This window comes from Canis lupus, chromosome 14 (genome assembly GCF_048164855.1).
Source record: "Canis lupus baileyi chromosome 14, mCanLup2.hap1, whole genome shotgun sequence".
In the NCBI taxonomy this organism is placed as follows: Eukaryota; Metazoa; Chordata; class Mammalia; order Carnivora; family Canidae; genus Canis; species Canis lupus.
In genome coordinates, this window is record NC_132851.1 from 31481310 (window position 1) to 31503173 (window position 21864).

At 49.6% G+C, this 21864-nt stretch overlaps 2 protein-coding genes across 3 annotated transcripts in view; one reads left to right on the top strand and one right to left on the bottom strand.

The window, feature by feature from the left end:
• SLA (Src like adaptor) overlaps positions 1–12024 on the bottom strand; it is an 87687-nt gene extending 75663 nt beyond the window's left edge. Inside the window, exon 1 of the mRNA XM_072774566.1 lies at positions 11895–12024. The gene's annotated coding sequence lies outside the window, so the exon portion shown is untranslated. The remainder of the gene's footprint in view (positions 1–11894) is intronic.
• TG (thyroglobulin) overlaps positions 1–19383 on the top strand; it is a 248977-nt gene extending 229594 nt beyond the window's left edge. For both annotated transcript variants that reach the window (XM_072774560.1, XM_072774561.1), the window contains 4 exons: positions 1455–1562; positions 16433–16567; positions 18082–18272; positions 19169–19383. In XM_072774560.1, the coding sequence (XP_072630661.1) occupies positions 1455–1562; positions 16433–16567; positions 18082–18272; positions 19169–19269 (535 nt within the window). In that variant the 3' untranslated portion in view covers positions 19270–19383. The remainder of the gene's footprint in view (positions 1–1454; positions 1563–16432; positions 16568–18081; positions 18273–19168) is intronic.
• The last annotated feature ends 2481 nt before the right edge of the window (positions 19384–21864 follow it).

A 21864-nucleotide genomic window follows, 5' to 3' on the forward strand; every position in this document is an offset into this window, starting at 1 on the left:
AAGAGCTCACAGATGTCCAAGTTCTGGACCCTGAGAGCCGCATACCCCAGCGAGGACTGGCTCAGATCTGAGCTGTTGAGAGAGCTCAGGGTTTGATGTTTGAATGTAGGTTTGAGGTTCAGAAACCTACATTCGTGCCCCAACTTTGGCTTTGAAGACACCTGTGCCCGGGTGCAAGGGCTGAAATGTGAGGGAGGGCAAGTAACCAAGGAAGGCTTCACCGAGGAGGCAGACTCCAGTCCCCCTCACTTAGCTCAGGCCCTCATTGCCTCCCAGCCAGGTTCAGACAGTGGCCTCCCTGCCTCCACCTGGCTGCCAGGGTGTGACTTTTCCCCGTAGGTCTGATCCCACCCTGGTCCTGCTCACCATCCTTCCTCTTCATGAGAGGAAGCCTGGCTGCCTCATGTGCCCTTCCAGACCCCAGTGGCTGGCCCCACCCCACCTTAGAGACCTTCCCAGAAACACTCTTGCTGCCCTCCAGACTCAACAAAGGAGCTCATCTCAACAGCCAGAAAAGAGGGGTGCACAGCCCCTCCTCACTGAGGGACCTCCACGGCTGTTAGCAAGTGCAGTTGTTACAAAATCCCTCTGGGGTGAGTCCCCTGGGCCTCATTTCTCAGATGAGGGGAAGGATGGTCAAGGAGATGTGGGGACCACTTGCTGAGATCCAGAACCTGATGGGCTCCGGCCGCCTGAGGTCTGTGGTTCTGACAAGGCCTGGCGCCTCCTTCAGCACACAGCTTGAGCAGCAGCCCACGCACGACCCACGGTTGCAAGCTGGTGCTTCTGAAACTTGTTCCCGTCACCCCTAGACGGGGAACAAACGTGGAGCTTTGGGAATCTAGAACAGGGATCTCATCCTCCTCACTATTGACATTCCAGGTAGATAATTCCTTGCAGTGGGGTCTGTCCTGGGCATTGTCAGATGTTCAGCAGCACTCCCGGTCCCTACCCCCTTAGATGCCAGTAAGAACCTTTTCCTCTCCAGCTGTGATAACCATTGTCAAATGTCCGCTGCAGGTGGGGGTGTCCTCAGTTGAGAGCCATCGGTCTAAAGGCATCATATGCATGAAATATCCTGGAGGGTATTTCCTCTGCCTTCCTTCACAATGTACAATCATTTTATGTCCTGCGCCATGGTACATTGCAATTATTTTACTAGAAAGTGTTTTGCTCCCGAGCCTTTGAAATTGATGTTCTGGGAAGATGCTTGCCTCCACGGGTCTCTTGTGTGATCTGGGCTGGCCATAAACCAGACTGGACCGTGTGCCAGCAGCGGGACACTAGGCAGTGAGAGGGACACTAGGCAGTGCAAGGAGTTTGTGTTCTCTGCAGGCCCGTGCGGAGGGGCCTGGTGGTCCGGGGGACCCTCGCCTGGAAGAAGCATATACCCGGGACAGTTGTCTCTAGAATTATGCATAACAAAACTCCCTCCTCTGTCCTCATTTAACCAGAGATTACTTTATCACCTGTCCCGTAATCGACATGGCCAGCCACTGGGCAAGGAGAGCCCGAGGAAATGTCTTCATGTACCATGCTCCCGAAAGCTATGACCACCGCAGGTAAGGTGGCTGTGCGGCCACAGCGGGTGTTGGCAGGCGAAGAGCGTCAGGCAGGGCTCCATGTGAATTCTGTGACCCTCAGGGAGGCAGAGGACAGAGGGCGGGACTGAGGTCCAAGTGCTGGCTCAGTGACATTGGACTTGGCATGTAGTGTCTGAGAAATGGGTGAATAGTGATATCCACCCCCTCTCACAGTATTGTTGGGAGGGCGGGCAAAATAGCAGATAGAGGGGGCGCTTTGGAATTCTAACATTAGCTGTTAATGGATTAACCTGGCTCGGGGAGGAGGCTTCTTTATTAATCCTACATATTTACCCCTCCAAAACCTGAGCACTTCGCTTCACTTAGGAAAATGGCTTTTTCAAAGTATAAAAGTTTTTTTTTTTTTTGCAACAAAAGGAAAGTTTTGTTGACCTCTAATCTATACACCATCCCTACTTCCAAAATACGCTCTATGTACTTTACGATAAAAGTCTCAGGTGCAAAAAACATAATCACAATGGAAATAGAAATAATAAGCAAGTGAAAGAGAGCCCATGATAGGCAAAGGGGCAACCAGTGGGCTCAGAAGGTAGCTCTGCTTGTTCCAGAAGCCAAGGACAAGAGTAAAAAATAAAGAACAATGGAAACAGAGAGGCTGGGTGATGGGGGACATGTCTATGTCTGCCAGGGGGAGAGCAGGGCCAGGAGGGTAGTGGGGCAGATGGATATCAGGGCGTTAGAGAGGACTGTGGGATCATGTGCTCTACTTTGCCATGACCTTCCAGTCCTGAGCCAGGCCCCTTCCCAGCCGGGCCAGCGACTTCCCACATAATCTGGTGTGACTCCCATAAATCCCATCAGATGAGTTACTTCGGATTGGAGCTTCTTTGGCAAGACCTAATGCCCGGCCAAGGGTGGAAGATTATGTGGTGTCCTGATGGTTAAGCATGCTTAGATTACAGAAGGTCAGGGGTCAGGTCTCCAAAAGATGCCAGAGCTGTTTCCCTTCTTTCTGAGACTGGAAGCCAGGCCTGTTGTGTTGAGCAAGACTATCAATCCCCTACATGTGTGGTCTGTTTTTCGGGCAACAGGGAGATGGGTGTGAGAATGCCAACTTTAGAGCCCCACCGCCTGCAGGCTGTGCAGAGTTGGGCAGGCTCCTTTGCCTTTCTGATCCTCAGTCTCCTCATCTCCTAAACAAGGATAATAGTTTCCCTTGGCAGGGTTGGCATTAATAATATCTGGCACATAAATTATCTGGCTGTTACAGGGCTTTAGCCTGTGTTACTCTGCAATGGCATTAAGGGAACTCTTGCAAACATATATAACCTCTCATTATAATTGAGCAACATCCCTATAATGGGCTGAATATGCCTAAGATGCCACATCCCAACCCTGGGGATCTATAAATGTTACCAATAAGGGGGCTTTGCGGATGTGATTACATTAAAGACTTGACCTGGGAAGATTCTCCTGGTGGGTCCTAAATGCAATCACAAGTGTTTCTACAAGAGAGAGGCTGGGGAAGATACTTAAAAGTAGGGGAAGGCCACAAGACCATGGAGGGAGACATTGGAGTGATGCACCCGTAAGCCAAGAAACACCAGCCAAGAATCCACCAAACTCCATCAGATTCTGCAGAAGAATCTACAAGAGCTGCAGGAGCAAGAAATGGCCTCTCCCATAGAGTCTCCAGAGGGAGCACGGCCCTGTCGACACCTTGGTTTAGGCTTCAGGAAACCGATCTGGGGCTTCTGGCCCCCAGAAGTGTGAGATAGTAAATATCTGTTGTTTGAAGCCCCCGAGTTTGTGGTAGTTTGTTATAGCAGCTATAGCAAACTAAGACAGTCCTTAAGGCATTCTAGTGCCCCTCAGCACCCATTATTTACCTGGTTCCCCCTGATGGATTAATCAGTTCATATAACACTTGCAAGAACAAAAAATCTAGAACCCTAGTAAGGTTGGCAGGCTTGAAATGGCCATTGCTATGGGACAGTTGAAGAGTCTGGGGCTCGAGGGGTTCCATGTGATTTCCCCAAGGACGAGCAACAGGTAGTTGTAGAGCAATGACCCACTCACACCTTCTCTGAGCCCCCAAACTCTTTCCACTAAACCATACAATCTTTCTGTCTCTCTGCTTAGAACTATTTATAATTCCAACCCCATTCACTTCCCAGATTCAAGCAACTGTCCCCACGTTGTCAGAAGGAAAATAAGTGAAGGTTCTGGTAAGAAGGTATTTGGAGAGAAGGGACAATGAAGAGAATGATGGTTTGGGTGGAGATGAAAGGAGCCCTAGTTACCCAGTGGCCACCCACGGCCCAGAGGCTCGGCATGGGGAGTTGTTTGTAGAATAAGCCTCAGCCTTGTCTCCCGAATGCCAGGGCTCCCAGGATTCACACCCAGCACAGGATTCTGGTTCTCCCCCTTCCTCCCTTTTAAGGCACAGATTACAACAGGTCTGATGCTCTTGCAGTAAGTCCCTCAAAAGCCTTAAAAACTGTTCACATGCTGGTGGCCTCCACAGTATACAGTGGCAAACCCGGAAAGGCATCGATCTGCTCCCTGAGGACAAGAATGATCAAAGCAAAACAAGACAGAAGGATCCGTGTGATTCCAGCCAGGATCAATAATGCTTTCACCGCACCCGTATTAGTCTCCTGGGCTGCCGTAGCGACCTACCCCATGCCTGGTAGTTTAGAGCAACAGGAATGAATTGTCTCAAAGTTCTGGAGGCCAGAAGTCTGAAATCAAGGTGTCAGCAGGATCATGCTCCCTGTGCAGGCTCTAGGGAAGGATCTGTTCCAGGCCGTTCCCCTAGCTTCTGGTAGCCTGTGGCACTCCTAGGCTTGTGGATGGCCCTCTTCCCTCTGTGTCCACATCTCCCCCTTTCATCCCAACACCAGTCATATTGGATTGAGGCCCACCCTAAGCCCTCATTTTAACTTATTTTTAAAGAAGGCCATGTTCTGAGGTCCCAAGGTTAGAGCTCCAGCATATCTTTTTTAAGGGATACCATTCAACCCATAGCATCGCCCCTCTCTCTAAAGTAAGAGTCCTGCTGGTGAGGCTCCTGTGCACGGCAAGGGCCCAGAGTGGTCTGTTGTCAGACCTGGGAATAGAGTCGTCCTCGGAAACGGGCTCCTGGAACATTCTCCAAATCATGTGTCCAGTCTCTCATGGCTTGTTTGGGTTTCTCTGCTGCACCCCTCTGGGGCTCCACAGACACGGCTCCATTGTGCTGATCCAGGGTCCCCACCGCCCCCACCGCCTCATGAAAAGAAGCCACACTCATGAGCCAGACCCTCCCAAAGTGCCTCTTGGGTCCTCACAGTCGCTGTGCCTGAGGACCCAAGGACCCTCCTAGCACAGAGTAGCAGGTGCTCAGAAAGTCATGCTGAAGCCAATCCAACCACTTCATATGGCAGGTGGGGAATGAATCCTTTCCACTCTGCTTTGGAGGCTCCTTGGGGATCAGTTTTGCCATCTACAAAATGGGAACAAGGGAGGTAGGCGAGATCAGGAACACTAATTCGTCACTGGGCTCAGTGGCACCCTGGCTCCAGGGCCGTGGCAGGTGGAGAGCAACATCCTCTATACCTTAGAGCCTGAGCTCCAAGTAAAGCATCGAGTTAATGAAGCCGCAGTAAGTTCAGTCACCGGTAAGTGACTTGCAGCTGTCACAATCTACCATTTGGGAGGACAGTGATGCTCAGAGGCACTCAGACATTTCTCAGGCAGAGCTGTTGCTATGTGTTTGGAGGCAGGAGGTATCCTGGAGACAGCAGACTCTCTGGGCCAACTGACTCAGTTAGAAACCCAACGCAAGTCACTTAGCCTCCTTGGTGACCCCGTTTCTTCGCCCAGCATGATAATGGCACCTGCTTTGGAGGGTCACTGTGATAATGAATTTGCACACAGAATGAGGTCTGGCAAACTGCAAGCACTGAGGTCATCCTATTATCCGGGCCCTTCAGAGCGCCTTCTTGACGGCCCTCTGTGTCTATGGCATCTCCCCCACCACGGTCATGGGAAGATGCCATCCACATAGTAGACGCTGAAACCAATGAATGAATCATGGAAACTAGCCCATTTAATCGTTGGCAAGTGTATCCTTTTTGCCTGAAAAGACGTCTCTCTCACTCTTCCCTGGAGCTGTCACACCTCTCATTTATTTCTGGCTCAAACCTACGGACTTAAAATATATGTGCCTGCCGTACATTTTCAGCCATCTGTCTTGTAGCTCCATTTCTGTGAGCATATATTAGCTTTCCTGGCATAGCAAGTGCACAAAAACGCAATAAATTACCACTTTCTTAAGACTCTTGTTAATTGATCCCAGCATAGATAGCATGGTCCTGTCACTGCACCTGGACTCTAGATGAGATTTTCATCCTTGAGATTGAGGGCCAGCCTCTGCGAGGAAAGGGTAGGTGGAGTGGATGGGAGAGATACAAAGACACTAAAACCTGTAGTGTGCAAGAAGGTTCCATTTTAAGGGTTAGATTCAAAGAATCACAGAATATGGAAGATGGTTTCACCTGACTCCTTCGTTTTATAGATAAAGAGACAAAAAAAAGTTTGAGATAAAGGGCCAGTCAGTGGCCGTCTAGACCCAAACCTTGTCACTTGCCCTCTCTCCAGTTTGTTTTTTTTTTCTTCAGTTATACCCTTTGAGTGTCTACCATGGCTAAGTCCACTTACTAGCTGTGTGACCTTGGGTAAGCTGCTTAACCTCTCTGGGCCTCAATGCATACTCTCTTATACAAGGGGAAAGTAATAGCTCTTGTCCCATAACATGGCTAGAAGGGTTCAGAGGAACAGTGCCTGCATTTAGGGTATGTATGTGTGTGTGTGTGTGTGTGTGTGTGTGTGTGTGTGCCTGTGTGTGTGTTCCTGTGTGTGTCTGTGTATGGTTGTGTGTATGTGTGCAAGGAATACTGGGCAGCTTTGGTTTCCAAGGCTATTGACATGAGGATAAAACTTACCTGCTTTCTTTTGCTGAGCTCTGTTCCCTGGGGAAATTTGGGGCCAGTTTCCTCCGTGGTTACTACCTGTAGCTCCCTCTGTATCAGGAAGAAGGATTTTCAACGCTGACTATAATCTGGGGATTCTCGACCTGGCACTATTGGCATTTTAGGCGGCTAATTATTTGTTAGGACAGGCTATCCTGTGCATTGTGTGTGATGTTTGGCAGCATCTCCAACCTCCATCACTCAATACCAGAAGCACCTCCATAGTTGGAACAGCCAAAAATGTCCCCAGACATGGCCAATGTCTCCCAGGGAGGCAAAATTTCCCTGTGGAAAACCACTGGTGGATTCCACCAAAGTGGAGGTTATTACTAACAGCACCTGAGGAAAGAGGCAGCCCCTTTCCCAGACTTGTCCCTCATCAGTGCCGGACTCATCCACCTGCACACGCTGCCCCTGGCCCCGTGGGAGCCCGTCCAGGCAGACCGTGGTGCACCAGGGGAATGGAGCATGACTGGTGCTGCTGTTACCCAGCTGACCTGGAAGGCTGACAGGCCTCTTTCCCCTGTTCACACCCGCAAGGCTGTGAACTGTCCCCTCCCAAGTCAGAGGCCAAGGGGGATCTCCAGGCTGGCTCTGTCTCCAGGCGCCACTTCCTGAACTCAGCTAGGATGCTTCTCTCCCTGCCAGTCTCCTGCTTTGCCAACTTGTAGATTCTCAGTTGACTTCCTTCTCTTGAACCAGCCCCTTCCGAAGGACACAGTGGTCCAAGTGTCTTCTCGGGAGGAGCCCTCACTCCATTCTCTGCAGCCCTTGGCCAAAGGACCTCCAGACCCTGTGGCCAGCCCGGGTCTGGGGGACCCTCCCTACAAGCCTATTCTGGGAGCTGGGTCCCAGCAAGTGTGCAAGGGGACACTGAATGACTCTCCGACGTTGCCCGTCCTTAGATGGCTCTACCTAGGTGCACCACTTACTGCATACCTCTGGGCTGGTGACAACCTCTTGAAGCTTCCACTTCCTCATTTATGTGATGGAGCTAGTAATAACACAACTGTAGGAGTGTGTCAGGATTAAGTAAGGCAGTGTGTGCAAACTGCCCAGCTAACTGCCCGGCATAAACTTGGTGCTCGTGTTAGGTGACTTCCAACACTGTTTAATGGGTTATGCTGAAAGAATCCACATTGCAGATGAACAGGTCCCAGAGAAAACAACCACAGAGGAGGTGGTTTCTGGGTACCAGCCACTGAGAGAGGAGCTGTGGCCACTTCAGAGGCCATATGGGGGCCCTTCATCATAAGATCCCTGATGCCAGTTCAGAGTTTCCATGGAAATTCACTGTGGGGCTGTGTGTGGGCTGTCGTGCTTGAATTGTGTGCTGCAGTCAAGGCCTTGTTTCAAAGTCCTTAGTCCCAAGGTCCTGAGATATCATTCCCACATTTTAACAGTGCAGAAGGCAGTTCAGAGAGATGGGTCTTGACTTCTCTTTGAATGGGAATGGGGTAGGGCTCTTAGGATTACACATCCATGTAGGATGCTGGACAATTCTTTAACTTGGGGAGAAGCAGTTCAGCATAATGGAAGAACTCATCCTTTGATGTTAGATCAACTGGGGTTTTGATTCCATCTCTTTCGTTCATTAACTACCTGCATTTGAGCAAGATTTTCTCAGTTTCCCCACCTACAAAATGGGTATAGATACATCTACCTCCTAGTATGAAGATTCAAGTCAATGTATGTCAAAAACCTGGCCTATTCTAAATGTTCAATATTAAGGTTACTTTTGCCTCTGGAAAAATAAGACCCTAAGAAGAAAAAAAAAAATCAAAATGACTTAAGAGGCAGTCATGTTCTTCCTTTATAAATTGTCCCAACCCTAGAAAACAAAGTCATAAATTCTAGACTCAGGACATTTTGTACGCCACTACATTTGCATGCTAGACATGTGTGTGCATTCCAGAGGCCTTTAACATTCCAGATTCAAAATATTATCTTTTTAGTTGACTGTCTTGTTGAGTTTGCTGGAATTAGCAAACCAAAGAAAATTTTAAGTGGCTGGATTCTTGAATTGAGTCCATTGGCCTGGCTACATCTGGTGTGATTAACAGGATGATTTACCAGTAAAGATGGAGGTAAATCATTTTCTAGAACTGACCCCTCCAACCTGGTGATATCGAAGTGCTGGTGCCATGTGTCCTTTTCAACATGGATTCAACAAATGTTTGCCTGTGACCTTCTATGCCCCAGATCCTAGAGATGGATGGAGAGAGGCTCTCCCCTTGGGGTGAACATTATAATTAGGGGGTGGGACTGTTGAACACCTCGGGATGAGGTGCAGAAAACAGACAATGCACACACAGTAAGCAGAGTAAGTTAAAAAAACTGCCCTATGAAGTGCACATTGGTCTTTTCTTTCTCACTGAAAACACAGCTCAATGAAAACCAGGTGTGTTTTTTAATAGAACATAGAATAGGAATCCTGTTGTTCAGTGTGATGATCAGTTGGTTAATCAGAAAAGTCAGTTAAGACGAAAACTGATGAGAAACGGAGAAGGTAGGGATATACCTTAAATGTACTACTGTCTCTCGGTGCACAAAATAGTGGATTCATCTAGTAATCTGTCAGGGCAGGGTGGGAAGCACGAGTCAGAAAGTGCTGCCTTTGAAATTCTTGCAAAACCATGAACGTAATGCATGGCCTATGATTTCCAGCTTTGGTTTCTTGAAAATGGGGTACCCACGTGATATTTAATTAATTAAGTTCTATAATTACAAAGACAAATACAACTGGCATAAACAGGTTTGAGACAAACACAGTTGGCTCTTGGTAAACACAGAACTTCCTGGTGAGAAGGAATGCGCCGGGCCTGGAAAATTCAGCCTTTTCTGAGCAGTGGTCTTTATGCTTTATGTGGGAAATAAAATGTCCAGGTTCTGGGGCGCTTGACTGGCTCAGTCAGTAAAGCATGGGACTTTTGATCTTGGGGTCAGGAGTTTGAGCCCCACATTGGCTGTAGAGTTTATTTTTAAAATAATTTAAAACAAACAAAACGTCCAGGTTCACATACCAGGTCCACCGAAAGCTTTGCCTCTACCACAAACCGGCGTTATCACTCAGCTTTGCTGGGCTTTGGAGGCTGAAAATATTCAAGTATTTCATTTGGGGCTGAGGGTAGGGTTGTATTACTTAAAGTAAATCAGAGAGCTCCTTTTTTTTTTTTTTTTTAAAGAATGCATGCTGAACCTTTTTGCAAAACAAAAGCCATTTGTAAAGTATGCAATTGCCTCCTGATAATTTATAGGCAGAACTAAACTTTTGCATATTAGATTGGCCCCAAGAGAAGCACAGTCCCAGGCTTCTAATTTTAAGTTAGTTAACACTGTCTCAACTCCTTAAAATAAAAAATAAAAAATAAAAATAAAAATAAAAAGCCTGGGAAGCAAATGGATTTCCATTCCTTCTTGCTCCCTCCTGAGTTTCGGAGTTTCCGTTGGAGGAAGTTATTTAGAGATACCGGCTAGAGATAAGAAAGGGAGTATATTTTATGGGGATGAGGTCAACAAACTTCCTCCTGCAGATAGGACAACGGGGATAGATGTCTGGAAAAACAGGCTCTCATATCAGTGGATCAGATGGGCTGGAGCAGGGAGCCTCTCTACAGCACAAGCCTCTTCCACCTGTGGTCAGTGGTCCTACAGGAACAACCTACCCCCTGGCTCTCCTCACCTTGAAGGGAGCCCAGCCAGGGTCATTCCCTCTGGGGACAGCGCCTAGCTCCTCATGCTCCCTAATCAGCCCCAAATGGTCATGGACTCCGCCAGAAGCAGAGCTCAAGTCAGGAGCTTGTCTCTGAAATGTGGCTAGTGGCTGACCAGAATGCAGCCTGGCCTCCCTGCAGCGCACACCAGAGGGATCTCAGATGATGAGGATGGCCAAACAGGAAGGCTGGGGAGCATGATGTAAACAGAACTAACCTGCCACCTGCCCTGGACAAATGCAGCAAGCCCATGATATCTCAATTCAAGCCTTTCTCCCCACGCCACTCCAGGGATGATTCTGGAAGAAGCACAGCTTGCAGCTCACTTGCTTAGAAGCCGCCGATGACCCCCCCCCATCTCCTTGAAGATGTGGCCTTCGATTCCTCCGGCCTCGGTACTCACACCTTCCACAGAACCCGAGCTGAAGGACCTGAGGGACCTGCAGTGTAGTCGACCCCAAACTTGGGGATTTCCTGGACCAGGAAAAATCCCAATTTTACTTTTCAGTGTGATGCACTTCTCAGGACAATAGACAAGACCCAGAGCTTTGGGAATCTGTTACCTACTGCAGCGGGTCCCTGCCCTGCCACACTTCCCTGTCTTTGCTCATAGAAGCTACCCCATGACTCCCCTCGAAAAGCCCTTCCCCGCCTCACCCACTCCCTAAACTTCTACTCTACTTGTTTTTCAAGGTGCAGGTCAACCCTGAGGATTACCTCTCTCTGGCTTTCCCTGAACTTCTCTCCATGCCTTTCCCTGAAACAGGTGGCATCGCTTCTCTCTCTCTTCTTGTAGGTGTTGTAAATAATCTCACCCTTTGATATCTATCTATCCTACATCTTTAAAAAATGAAAAAAATATCAGCTTCTCTGCATTGCCTGTTAGACCGAGAGTCGTGCCAGATGGCTGGCTTACACCTCTCTTCTCCCCAGCACCTGTTCAGAGCACCACACGTAGCAGGCCCTGGGCACACATGGCTTGGTGGGGTTTTGCTCTGACTGTCCAGTGTGTTGGCCCTATCCTCACTGAGCTGTTTTCAAACACACACACACGCACACACACACACACACACACACACACACACACAAAGTCATCCCCGAGACACGTGGCTGGTCAACTCTTCCCGGCTCAACATAGCATCACCAGCATCAGCAACAATAGCTCTTCCTGGGATGACAATTTGTCATTTTTAGAGGGATTTCCATTCATAACAGTTGAGGACCATCCAGGGATGCTATGTGGAAGGCTGAACAGAGGTGATCAGACCCTGTTTACAGACAGGAAAACCAAGAATGGGGTTGGAGCTGGCTCAGGCAGGGAGCTCTCATCATCCCCATGTCCACCTGTGACGATGAGGAGATCCAGACCCGGCCACAGCCTGGGACAAGTGAGTAGCTGTCAGATGAGGGAAAGGTTGACTGGAGTGTTCTTACCAAAGACAGCAAGTGACAACTAAAAGCTAAGTAACACCAGCTTGACCACATGCCCACATGACCACCGCAGGTCTGGATGTACGTGATCACCCCCAGCACAGAACAAAGAAGCCAAATCGACACGTGTGAACTATCAGCCCCAACCTGCCAGCACCTTGGCCAGTCAGCTACCAAATTACTCCCTTTACCTTGTCCATCCCTGGAGTGTTCTTTGTTGTCTCGCTCTGCTGACACCGAATCCAAATGCCCTGGAACTCTCTCAGCTGGGGCCCAGGGTCCTCTGATCCCACATGCTGTCTTCCACCGGCTCACACTGTCTGCCCTTCCTCCAAATGTCTGCCTTAAACTGCTCAAAATAACTCCAGCATCCTGATAAAGATCAGCCCTGCTAGGGAAAAAAACAAAGCAGAGGTCCTCGTACACAACAGGCTCCCAGATTAAACAGATGGGATGGGCTGGAAGGACAGGCCTTCTCCCAAAAGCAGTGCTCTGTGACCTGCTGGGGTCTCTGTGACAGCTGGCGGTGACCCACAACCATTCACAAGAGCTATCTTTCCCCAAACCCCATGCTCCGTGATGTCACCTTGGTAGTTTGAAATTCTCTGTGGCAGGAGAACTTACACTACGGAAATTGGCAAAAGGCAATTGTTTTATTTATTTATTTATTTATTTATTTATTTATTTATTTATTTAAGACAAATAGGAACAGAGGGAGAGGGAGAGAAAAAGAGAATCTCAAGCAGACTCCCCGCCCACTGTGGAGCCCATCGTGGGGCTCGAGCTCCTGACCCTGAGATCATGACCTGAACCGAAGTCAAGCATCGGACACTTCACCAACTGGGCCTCCCAGGCTCCCCAGAATGATGATATTAACGGGCACACGGTTGGCACAGATCTTCTTGAGAATGTGAGAAAAGCTCTGAAGGCTCTCCCAAGAAAGTGTCGATACACAGTGTCACACCATTTCACATACAAGTTCCCACATAACTCTTGGCCCTCTGGAACCCTACAATGGAACTCTCGGATTACAGCCTCCCCGTTCATAAGTTTTCGGGTGTTTCTCATGGGTGACGAGGAAAAAGGAATGCTTGTATGAACTGGAAACTGAGTGAGAGATTTGACATGTTTTATGGCTACACCTTGCTCGCTGTTTGGAACCATGAGTGTGTCACTCTTGTACACATGAGAACACCAAGGCCCAAGAAGACTATGCATCTTGTCCAAGACTTAACAGATACTGAGATCGAGCTAGGGTTTGGACTCTGTTCACCACACCATTTCTTTCTTTGGGAGAAATGGCAGACAAGACCACTGTGGTAGACAGAACGGTGGCCCCTCAAAAAGTCCGTGTCCTAACTCCCCAAGCCTGCAATGAAGGGACAGGTTACCTTATGTGGCAAAGGGACTTGGCACATGTGGCTCAGATGCGAGATGGGGGATTATTCAGGATTATCCAGGGGGGCCCAACCTAAGGACATGACTCCTTCAAAGTGTCAGAGGGAGGGAGAGAAGCGTGTCAGAGCCCCGGCATGCTGGCTTTGAGGGCAGAGGAGGGGAGCCACCAACAGTAGCCTCCGGGAGTGGGCAGCGGCCTTCAGCTCACACGTTTCCGGGGAGGAAACGGGAACCTGGATCCTCCACGTCAAGGAACCGAGTTCTATCATAACCCATGAGCGGAGGCGCATTCTCCCTCCAGAAGGCACAGCATCTGCTCACGCCTGGATTTTAGTCCAGGGAGACCTTTGAACTCTGGAAACTGTGAGATAGTACATTTGGGTTGATATGAGCCATTTTGTGGTCATTTCTGAGGGCAGCAGTGGAAAACTCATGTGGTCACTTTCCCTGAAAACTCTGAGCTGAGGGCTGCATTCGAACTCCACACGGCTGAGCAAGGAGCAAGGCCTGGGGTTGGGGGGTGGGCAGAGGAAGGAGACCAGGCTGCCCTGGATCCCCTGCAGCCCCCGAGGGGTGGGGTGAGGCCGGGGGCTCCGCCGGCCTTGGGATCACACACCTGGTGTGGGTCTGGCGTCACCGCTTCCTGGTGTGGGGCCTTGGCGAGAAAATGGCCTCTCTGAGCCCCCCTCCTCCAGCGTAAATTCTCTACAGATCCCTCCAAGAATATCCACTCTCAGGCCCCAGAGATAACCGTGGTGAAGGGGGCTTGTCAGCCACAAGAGCGGGTCCGTAAGGGCTGATTTTTATTGCCCCTGTGACTTCCATCTTCCTGTCGTTTTGTGTTCTGTGTTCCTTTTCCCTCTGAGTCTTACAACATCACTGAGAAGCCGGGTCACTAGTCCTTTTAAGTGATCCTCGCCTCTGCCCACAGCTAAGCAGAGAACAGGATGTGGGGTCTGGGCGACTCAGCTCTGGATCCTTTAGGCTCTTCTCTGGGCCTGACCACAGATACTTCTGGCAAACCGGACATAGGACTTAGTTCTTCGGGTGCCAGGAGGTACAAATTTCAATGCCACTGCCACTTCTTGCTCTGCTTTCAGAAATAAAGTATAAACCTTCCCTAAATGGATGCAGGGTGCCTGACACTGGTTGCAAAGAGATGCCACCATCTGTGATTGAAATTTCCCTCCTAACCCGGTGCCTTTAGTCCTGTTTATCTCCCACCATCTCCCATTCCTTCTACGATACCTCCCAGCATGGAGCCATGTCGACGCACAATAACCATGATCCTAATACCACCTGGCACTTAGGAAAAGCACTTGTAACCAGCTTGCACATGCCGTGGCTGCTTCAGCCCGGTGTTTCATGATGAACGAACTAAGACCTCAGTCAAGTGACTCATCTAGGGTTCCGCCAGCAGTGAGTGACTGAGCTGACTCAGCCTCATGACTTAGGCCCAGGCCTCTCCCTCTATGCCCTGTTGACAGTCATATGTGTGCCTGGTGATCATGCTTATGGTCTCAGGAGGGATTTTGGCCCCTGTGACCCTCAGAAGTCCAGCTAGCCTGTGCCCTTTCCCAGCGCCTTGGTGTCTCTGCCCGCTATCCCAGCACAGATGACAACCCCTGGAGCACCCCTGACCCAAGACACTGTTGTTAGCCTGGTGACAGTTGATTACATGGGAAGTAGAAGGATGGACGAGAAAGGGCACTCCCCTTACCTTATGAGCACTTGCTACATACATTCACCGTCTTATTCTTGTCTTCAAGACGACCAGAAGCCAGTATTTAATTACGTACCTGCTGCACAGGTGGCAAAGCAGGGAATCAGGGAGGCCACATAACTTGCCAGAGGTCACCAGCTTGTAAATGGACCTCTCCACTAAGACCCGGATGGTGCCTCTGGGCTGGGCACCTCCCATTAAGTCACACCCTTAGCCGTGCTCCTGATCCCACCCCCCTGCATGCCTCTGGGTAAGTCAGGAAACCTCTCTGGACTTTGTTGCCCTCGTCTGTCCAATTAGAGTTGGCTCTTGCCATAAGTTGGGGCCAACCACAAGGTTGGAGAGTACAGTCTCTACACTAGACCCCGCTCACTTCTGACAGCAAGTGCAAATTCAGGGATTTCCCCAAACCATCCTCAGGCTTGACCACCGTCTAGAAAGACTCACAGACCTCAGTGAAAACTGCTATACTCACGGTTAAAGTTATACAAGAAAAGGATGTGGATTAAGACCAGACAAAGGAAGAGTGGCACAGCAGAGACCCCAAGAGGGCTCTCAACGCAGAGCCCCCCAGTCCATTCCCTGTGGACTCAGGAGGGGTTACTATGTCGGCACTGGAGTGTGCCAGCGGACGCGGAGTAGCACCAGCCAGGGAGGCTCACCCACACCTGGTGGTCAGAGGTTTTATTCGCGCCCTGCTACATAGGCATGACTGATTAGTTGGTTGATCGCCCACGGCTAATCTCAGTCTCCAGACCCACTGATACCATGTGACCCTAAGTCACATGGCCTTTTGGCCTGATCAGCCTCCACTCTAAGGCTCCAGAGTGTGACCACATTTATGGAAAATCCAATGAGCTGAGCCTCTGCCCTAAACAAAGGTATTAGCCGCAGGGTGCAAAGGCCAGGCTTCTGTTTGGGAAAAGTCAAATTCCTTACTACACAGTTGTGAAGTCCTTTCCAGCTTTTTCACTGTGACACTCCCAGCATTCCTCCCCATGGCCCCCGGGACTCCTGGGCTGGTCCCCCTGGTACCAGCTTCAGCCCAGTTCACTCAAACCACTTGTCTGGCCTCTAAGTCCTCATTTCCAACCCCCCTGCCTGCTGCTTACCAGCTATTCAGTTCAATCATAGCATGTGTTTATGGACCAGCAATGATGAGCCGGGCACCAGACTATGTGGATGAATGCTACCCTTGAGCAGGTGCGAGAGTGTAAGTCGTAGGAACAAGGGCTAACACAGAGCAGCGCTCATAACACAGGCTATTTCGACAATGTTCCATCGACAATGCAAGAATCATGGTTGCAATCAAAAGGGCATTCTCCTGGAAAGTTGCTTGTGGGCATTGTTTCCAGGGAGGTAAGTGCTTCACACTGGGGACACCTCAACCAACAGATGTGTCCCGGATCTGCTCCAAGGGGGCCGTTGGATTAAAGGCCAAACCCAATCTCAACTAAGCAAACAAAGCCCTAAACCAGCATCCTAAACGTAAAGAAAGAAAAGTCCTCATTTGGGGAAGAAATATTGGGTTTGGGGCTCGTTTGGCTTTTCTAGAAGTTTATTATTCCTTTAACATTTGCTTCTTCTTGTTCCCACGTGTTTCCTCAGCCTGGAATTGCTGGCAGATGTTCAGTATGCCTTCGGGCTTCCCTTCTATCCTGTCTACGAGGGGCAGTTTACTCTGGAGGAGAAGAGCCTGTCGTTGAAAATCATGCAGTTCTTTTCCAACTTTGTCCGATCTGGGTGAGTGGACATGTGTGCCCGCTGCCACCCTCACGCCTGCCTCCCTCCCTCTGAACGCAGAGGCCACATGTTGTGTTGATGGACTCACCCTATCCCCCTCTCAGAAGCTGTGGTCACCTGCTACCGGTCTCCCTCTCCTGAGCCCCCTCTTCTGGCCCAAGTGACCTCTGTGTAGATTCAGCTCGGCAAACGCAGGCTCCGGCCACACACCCCTTCATTCAGCCCCATTCGCTGGCTCTGGATCAGGTTTCCTGAACCTCAGTGCCACAGACATGAGGGCAGGAAAGTCTTTGTGGTGAGGGCGTCCTGTGTATCCCTGGCTGTTCAGCAGCTTCTCTGGTCTCCACCCACTAGATGCCAGTAGCACCTCACTCCAGGTGTAAGAACAAAATATCTCAGATGGTGCCAGATGCCCCCCAGGAAGCACAATCACCCCAAGTTGAGACCATGGTCTTAGATGGTAGAATTCAGTTAAAACATTCAAGAAAAAGTCATCATGTTTCATCTGTAACTTACTGACAGTCAGAATTATAAAATCCAACCATAATTAAAAGCAGCACAAAGGGACACCTGGGTGGCTTAGCAGTTGAGCATCTGCCTTTGGCCCAGATCATGATCCCAGGGTCCTGGGATCAAGTCCCTTATCAGGCTCCCTGCAGGGAGCCTGCTTCTCCCTCTGCCTGTGTCTCTGCTTCTCTCCGTGTCTCTCATGAATAAATAAATAAAATCTTTAAAAAATAAAAAATAAAAAAATAAAAGCAGGGCAAAGTAAAACTTTATATAGTTTGTTGTAGGAATTGCATGGAAAGACATTTCTTTTCATTCATATTTAGAAAATGTTTCACTGGGGAAGTGACATCGAAGCAGGGGCTCTGAAGGACAACAGGATATTCAGATCCAAGGTGCCAAGCAGAAGGTGCCTAGGAGGAGAGGGTATAAGCAAAGGCACCCTTGGGTGGAAGGGATGAGAAATGTACCTTGCTTGGTGAATGTCAGGAGGTCAGGGTGGGGGTGAGCGTTGGGAGATGGGCCTGGTGGCAGATGTGGAGGGGCACCTGGGCGTGACAGGTTATGGCATCCACTTCATAGGGAAGATGGCTTATGGGGTCAGGCCAGTGTGCCTGGCTCGGGGCCTCACCTTCCTGCCCAGGCCTTGGACAAATGAAGGCACTCCAGGTACTGGCTGATAAAAGGCTACCAGGATAGAAGGGGACACGGTGGCCTCATAAGCATTCAAAGAGTCAGAAGGGCAACGTGTGCTCCTGAGGAATGCTTCTGAGTCATGACCTCCTGTCTTTCCTCTTCCAGAAACGGGCCTTTCCACCTGTAATGGTGTGTAATGGGACAGGTTAGAACACAGCCCAGGAAATGAGATCAGGCAGGTCCAAACCCTGCTTGGCTGCCTAAAGATGTGTGACTGGGACCTTAGACACCAAGCCCAAGTGGAAAGTGATCCCAAGTGATAAAAGGAAAGACATGTTTCTTTCATGGATGTTTCCTTCTTGTTTTCCCAGAAATCCCAACTACCCGCATGAGTTCTCAAGGAAAGCCTCTGAGCTCGCAGCCCCCTGGCCTGACTTCGTCCCGCGCACTGGTGGGGAGAGCTACAAGGAGTTCAGTGTCCTGCTCCCCAATCGCCAGGGCCTGAAAAGCGCTGACTGCTCCTTCTGGGCCAAGTACATCCAGTCTCTGAAGGCGGCGGCAGGTGGGGAAGCAAAGCGGCGGGGGGGCGGGGGGGGCGGGGGGGGGTCTAGGCAGTAGGTGGACAGATGGGCAGTTAGGCCTGGGCTGAACATCCTGGAGCCACTGAGTCATGGAAAGTCGTCAGCACGGCCTTTCTTCATGAAGAGCTCCCAGTCTGGGGACCTCCTGCTCTGATGGGGGGCCCGGAGGGGAAAATGAGAGAGAGAGAGAGGCATGGGGAAAGGAGGACCCCAGGGCCCCAGGAGTGGGATGTCTAGCCAGGAGAGAATTGGGCTAGTATCACCTTTTACAAACACTTCTTACAGAGTAAGTGTTAAGGAGAGGCATTGAGTCATACTGAGGGCACTGGGAATACAGAATAATGCAATAATGCAACCTACTGAGGTCTTCAACGCTTACAGTAGGTTCTGCACAACACAATGTGGCTGTAGACCCATCCGAAGCTTCCGGTAGAGGGGGAAAGTGGGTTATGTAACCCAGCAAATGACCCTCAGCTGTCCCTGCCCAGTGAAAGTCTGTGCCCAAGCCAGTGGGAGCCCAGAGGAAGGAGGGTCTGAGAAGGCTTCCGGGGAGGTGAATGGCAGGGCTGAAGGTTTTCAGAATGACAGGAGTACAACATTCAGCAGGAATGTGACCTTGCCCAACTTGTTTGAGACCCTCAACACTGCATTTAGCCTCCAAGGCCAAGTGGCTCTCTGTTGAGCCCAAGTCCTATTGTACCCTTATGATGCCCTGAGAGCCTGGTGATGAACCTGGTGCCTGACCTCTGGAAATGCCCCTCTTGTTGAGCATTCACAGGGAAGGTCCTTCATAGGCTGGGGTCTCTTAGGGCCAGAGGGGAAGAGATGAGGAAGGAGTCCTGACCCACATGGATGAGCCTCGCCCCTCCTCTTTCAGATGAAGCCAAACAAGAGCTGTCAGCAGAGAGTGAAGAGGACGACGAGCCAGCTGACTCTGGGCTGATAGGAGAGCCAGGCTCCAAGAGCTACAGCAAGTGACCATCTCCTAAGACCCTCCTGCCCAGCCAGCCAGCCCCACCTCAGCCTGCCACCAAGGGCATCTTATTCTCTAAAATAGCCACTAATTTTCAATAAAGTGCATGCAGTAAACCATTGGTGACTCAGCTTTGTAAATTCAAGACAGTCTTTGGGAAACAACGAACTACATCTCTTTTTAAAAAATGATTTTATTTATTTATTTGAGAGAGAGAGAGAGAACACAGAGGCAGAGGGAGAGGAACAAGCAGACTCTGTGCTAAGCACTGGGGCTCCATCCCAGGACTCTGGATCATGACCTGAGCTGAAGGCAGACACAACCAACTGAGCCACCCAGGCACCCCAACACCAAACTATGTCTTAATAACCTTCCTGAGGCTTGAATCCCAGGTTGCTGTTTCCTTCCAATCAACATCTATGGAACATTCTGTGTACACCAGGCCCTACGCTGATTGCCAGGGAGGCAGAGATCCTGCCCTCTAGCTGGAGAGAAAGGCAGGTGAACAGACGTGAACAGTAACACAAGAAATGGGGATGCATTGAGGGAAGGCCCCAGAGTGATACAGTACCACTTGCATGTTAGAAAGGATTCTTTTGTGAAGGTTCCAGAATAGAGGTGGGAGACCAAAGAGACTGGTGCGATATTCAAAGAAAGACAATGAGGTCTGAATCCAGGAGATGAGGGGAGAGGTTGGTGAAGGCCAACCTCTTTTGAAGGATTCTTTTGAAGCAGAATTGATAGGACTTGATTGAATGTGAGAGGGAGTTGGGGCAAGGAGATAGAATTATTATCCCAATTATGGTTTCTTTGGGTTCCCAGATGAGCAACAGATTTGATCATTTACTCCCTTAAGGGACATACTTATGAAGGCAAATCTGTTTAAAACTCTCTCAATCACACACACACACACACACACACACACACACACACACACACACTGAACCCAAAGTAAAAGCAGATGGAGCCAATTAACAGTCTCTGTCATTTATAAGGCATGTCAGAAGATATGTTTACACACATCACCTGATTTGAGCACAGACCAAACTCAGGGATGGTTCATATGTTGGGACCATCACCCCCATTTGCAGATGTGGAAGGTGAGTCTCAGAAAGGCTTGTGATGTGCTGTTATTCATACTGGAAGGAGGGGGAGAATTGGAGTTAAACTCAGGTCTTCTGATTTTCTCTATTTCCTTGCACTTCCTGGACTTCGGATGGGTCTACAGCCACATTGTGTTGTGCAGAACCTACTGTAAGCGTTGAAGACCTCAGGTAACCTCTCACCTGCTTAGAGGATCAACCAAGATTATTCAGTACAAGTACCACTCTAGTCAAGTGCCTAAATGGAAGAGGGAGGTGGTCCTAGGATTGCTCAGGGTCCCAGCCTCTTTCTGGCCCTCCTCTTTGCTGTCTTCAGCACATGGATGATGCCTCACTTCGCTGACACAATAGGGCCGCCACAGTTCCAGACATCACTTTGCTCCTGATGGCATCCGTGATGGAAGCAAGCCAGACATGGTACAAAGGGCCTTCCCTTCAAGTGTCTCCTTTTCTTGAAAAATTTCTTTCCCAGAAATTCTGGGCAAAATTCCCTTTACATCTCATTGGCCATAACGGTGTTGTGTCCCTACTTTTAGACCAGTCACTGACAATAGGGAATGGGCTCACAAACATGACTTATCCCCTAGAGTATATTCCCTAGACATAGTGCTGTCCCAACAAAGCTTGAGTGCAGTTAGCAGAGATGAATGGGGTAGAAGCATAAGAGTTTCCATCCACCACACCTTAGCAGGGGCTTTGAAATAGATAGATCTGGACATGGTACCATGCTCTGCCAGGTGTTCATGGTAGTGGAATGACTTGGACTAATTCCTTTAGCTCAGTGATTCCCAGCCTGGCCATTGGCTAGAATCATCAGGATCCTTTCACGAAATTGCGGTACCAATGCCACATCCCAGATCAATTAGATCGGACTCCTGGAGGGGGTGGGTGGGGACCAGACATCAGGGAATTCCAATGCACAGTTAAGAATGGATCCTGCTCTTCTCTGATCTTTTTTTCCTTCCTTGTAGAATGGATTCCATTAAGTTTACTGGGTGAAGCATGCTGTGCAAGGGGTATGCTGGAGCTTTTTAATTTCAGCCTAGTATCCGTTTGTTATAGGAAGAGTAATGGCCCTCCCCAAAGATGATATCCCAATTCCTAGGACCTGTGAATAACTGAGGCTACACTGAAAGGGGGCAGTAGGTCAAAGATGAAGTTAAACTTGCTAATGAGCTGACCTTAGGATAGGGAAAGTATCTGTGATTACTCACACGGGTCCGATGAACCACAGTGTAGTAACAATCACCAGGTGGATCCTCGGAAGTAGAGGAGGGAGGCAGGTGCAGGGACTGGAGAGATGCAGTGTGAGAAGGACTCAGCCCAACGCTGCTGGTGCTGGATATGGAGGAGGGGATTGAGTGGCCTCTAGAAGGTGGAAAAAGCAAAGAAATGCACTCTCCCCTCGAACCTCTAAGAAGGATTGCAGTCTTCCTACACCTTGATTTTAGCCCTCTGAGCTTTCTGTTGGATTTCTGACCTATAGAACTGAGAGAT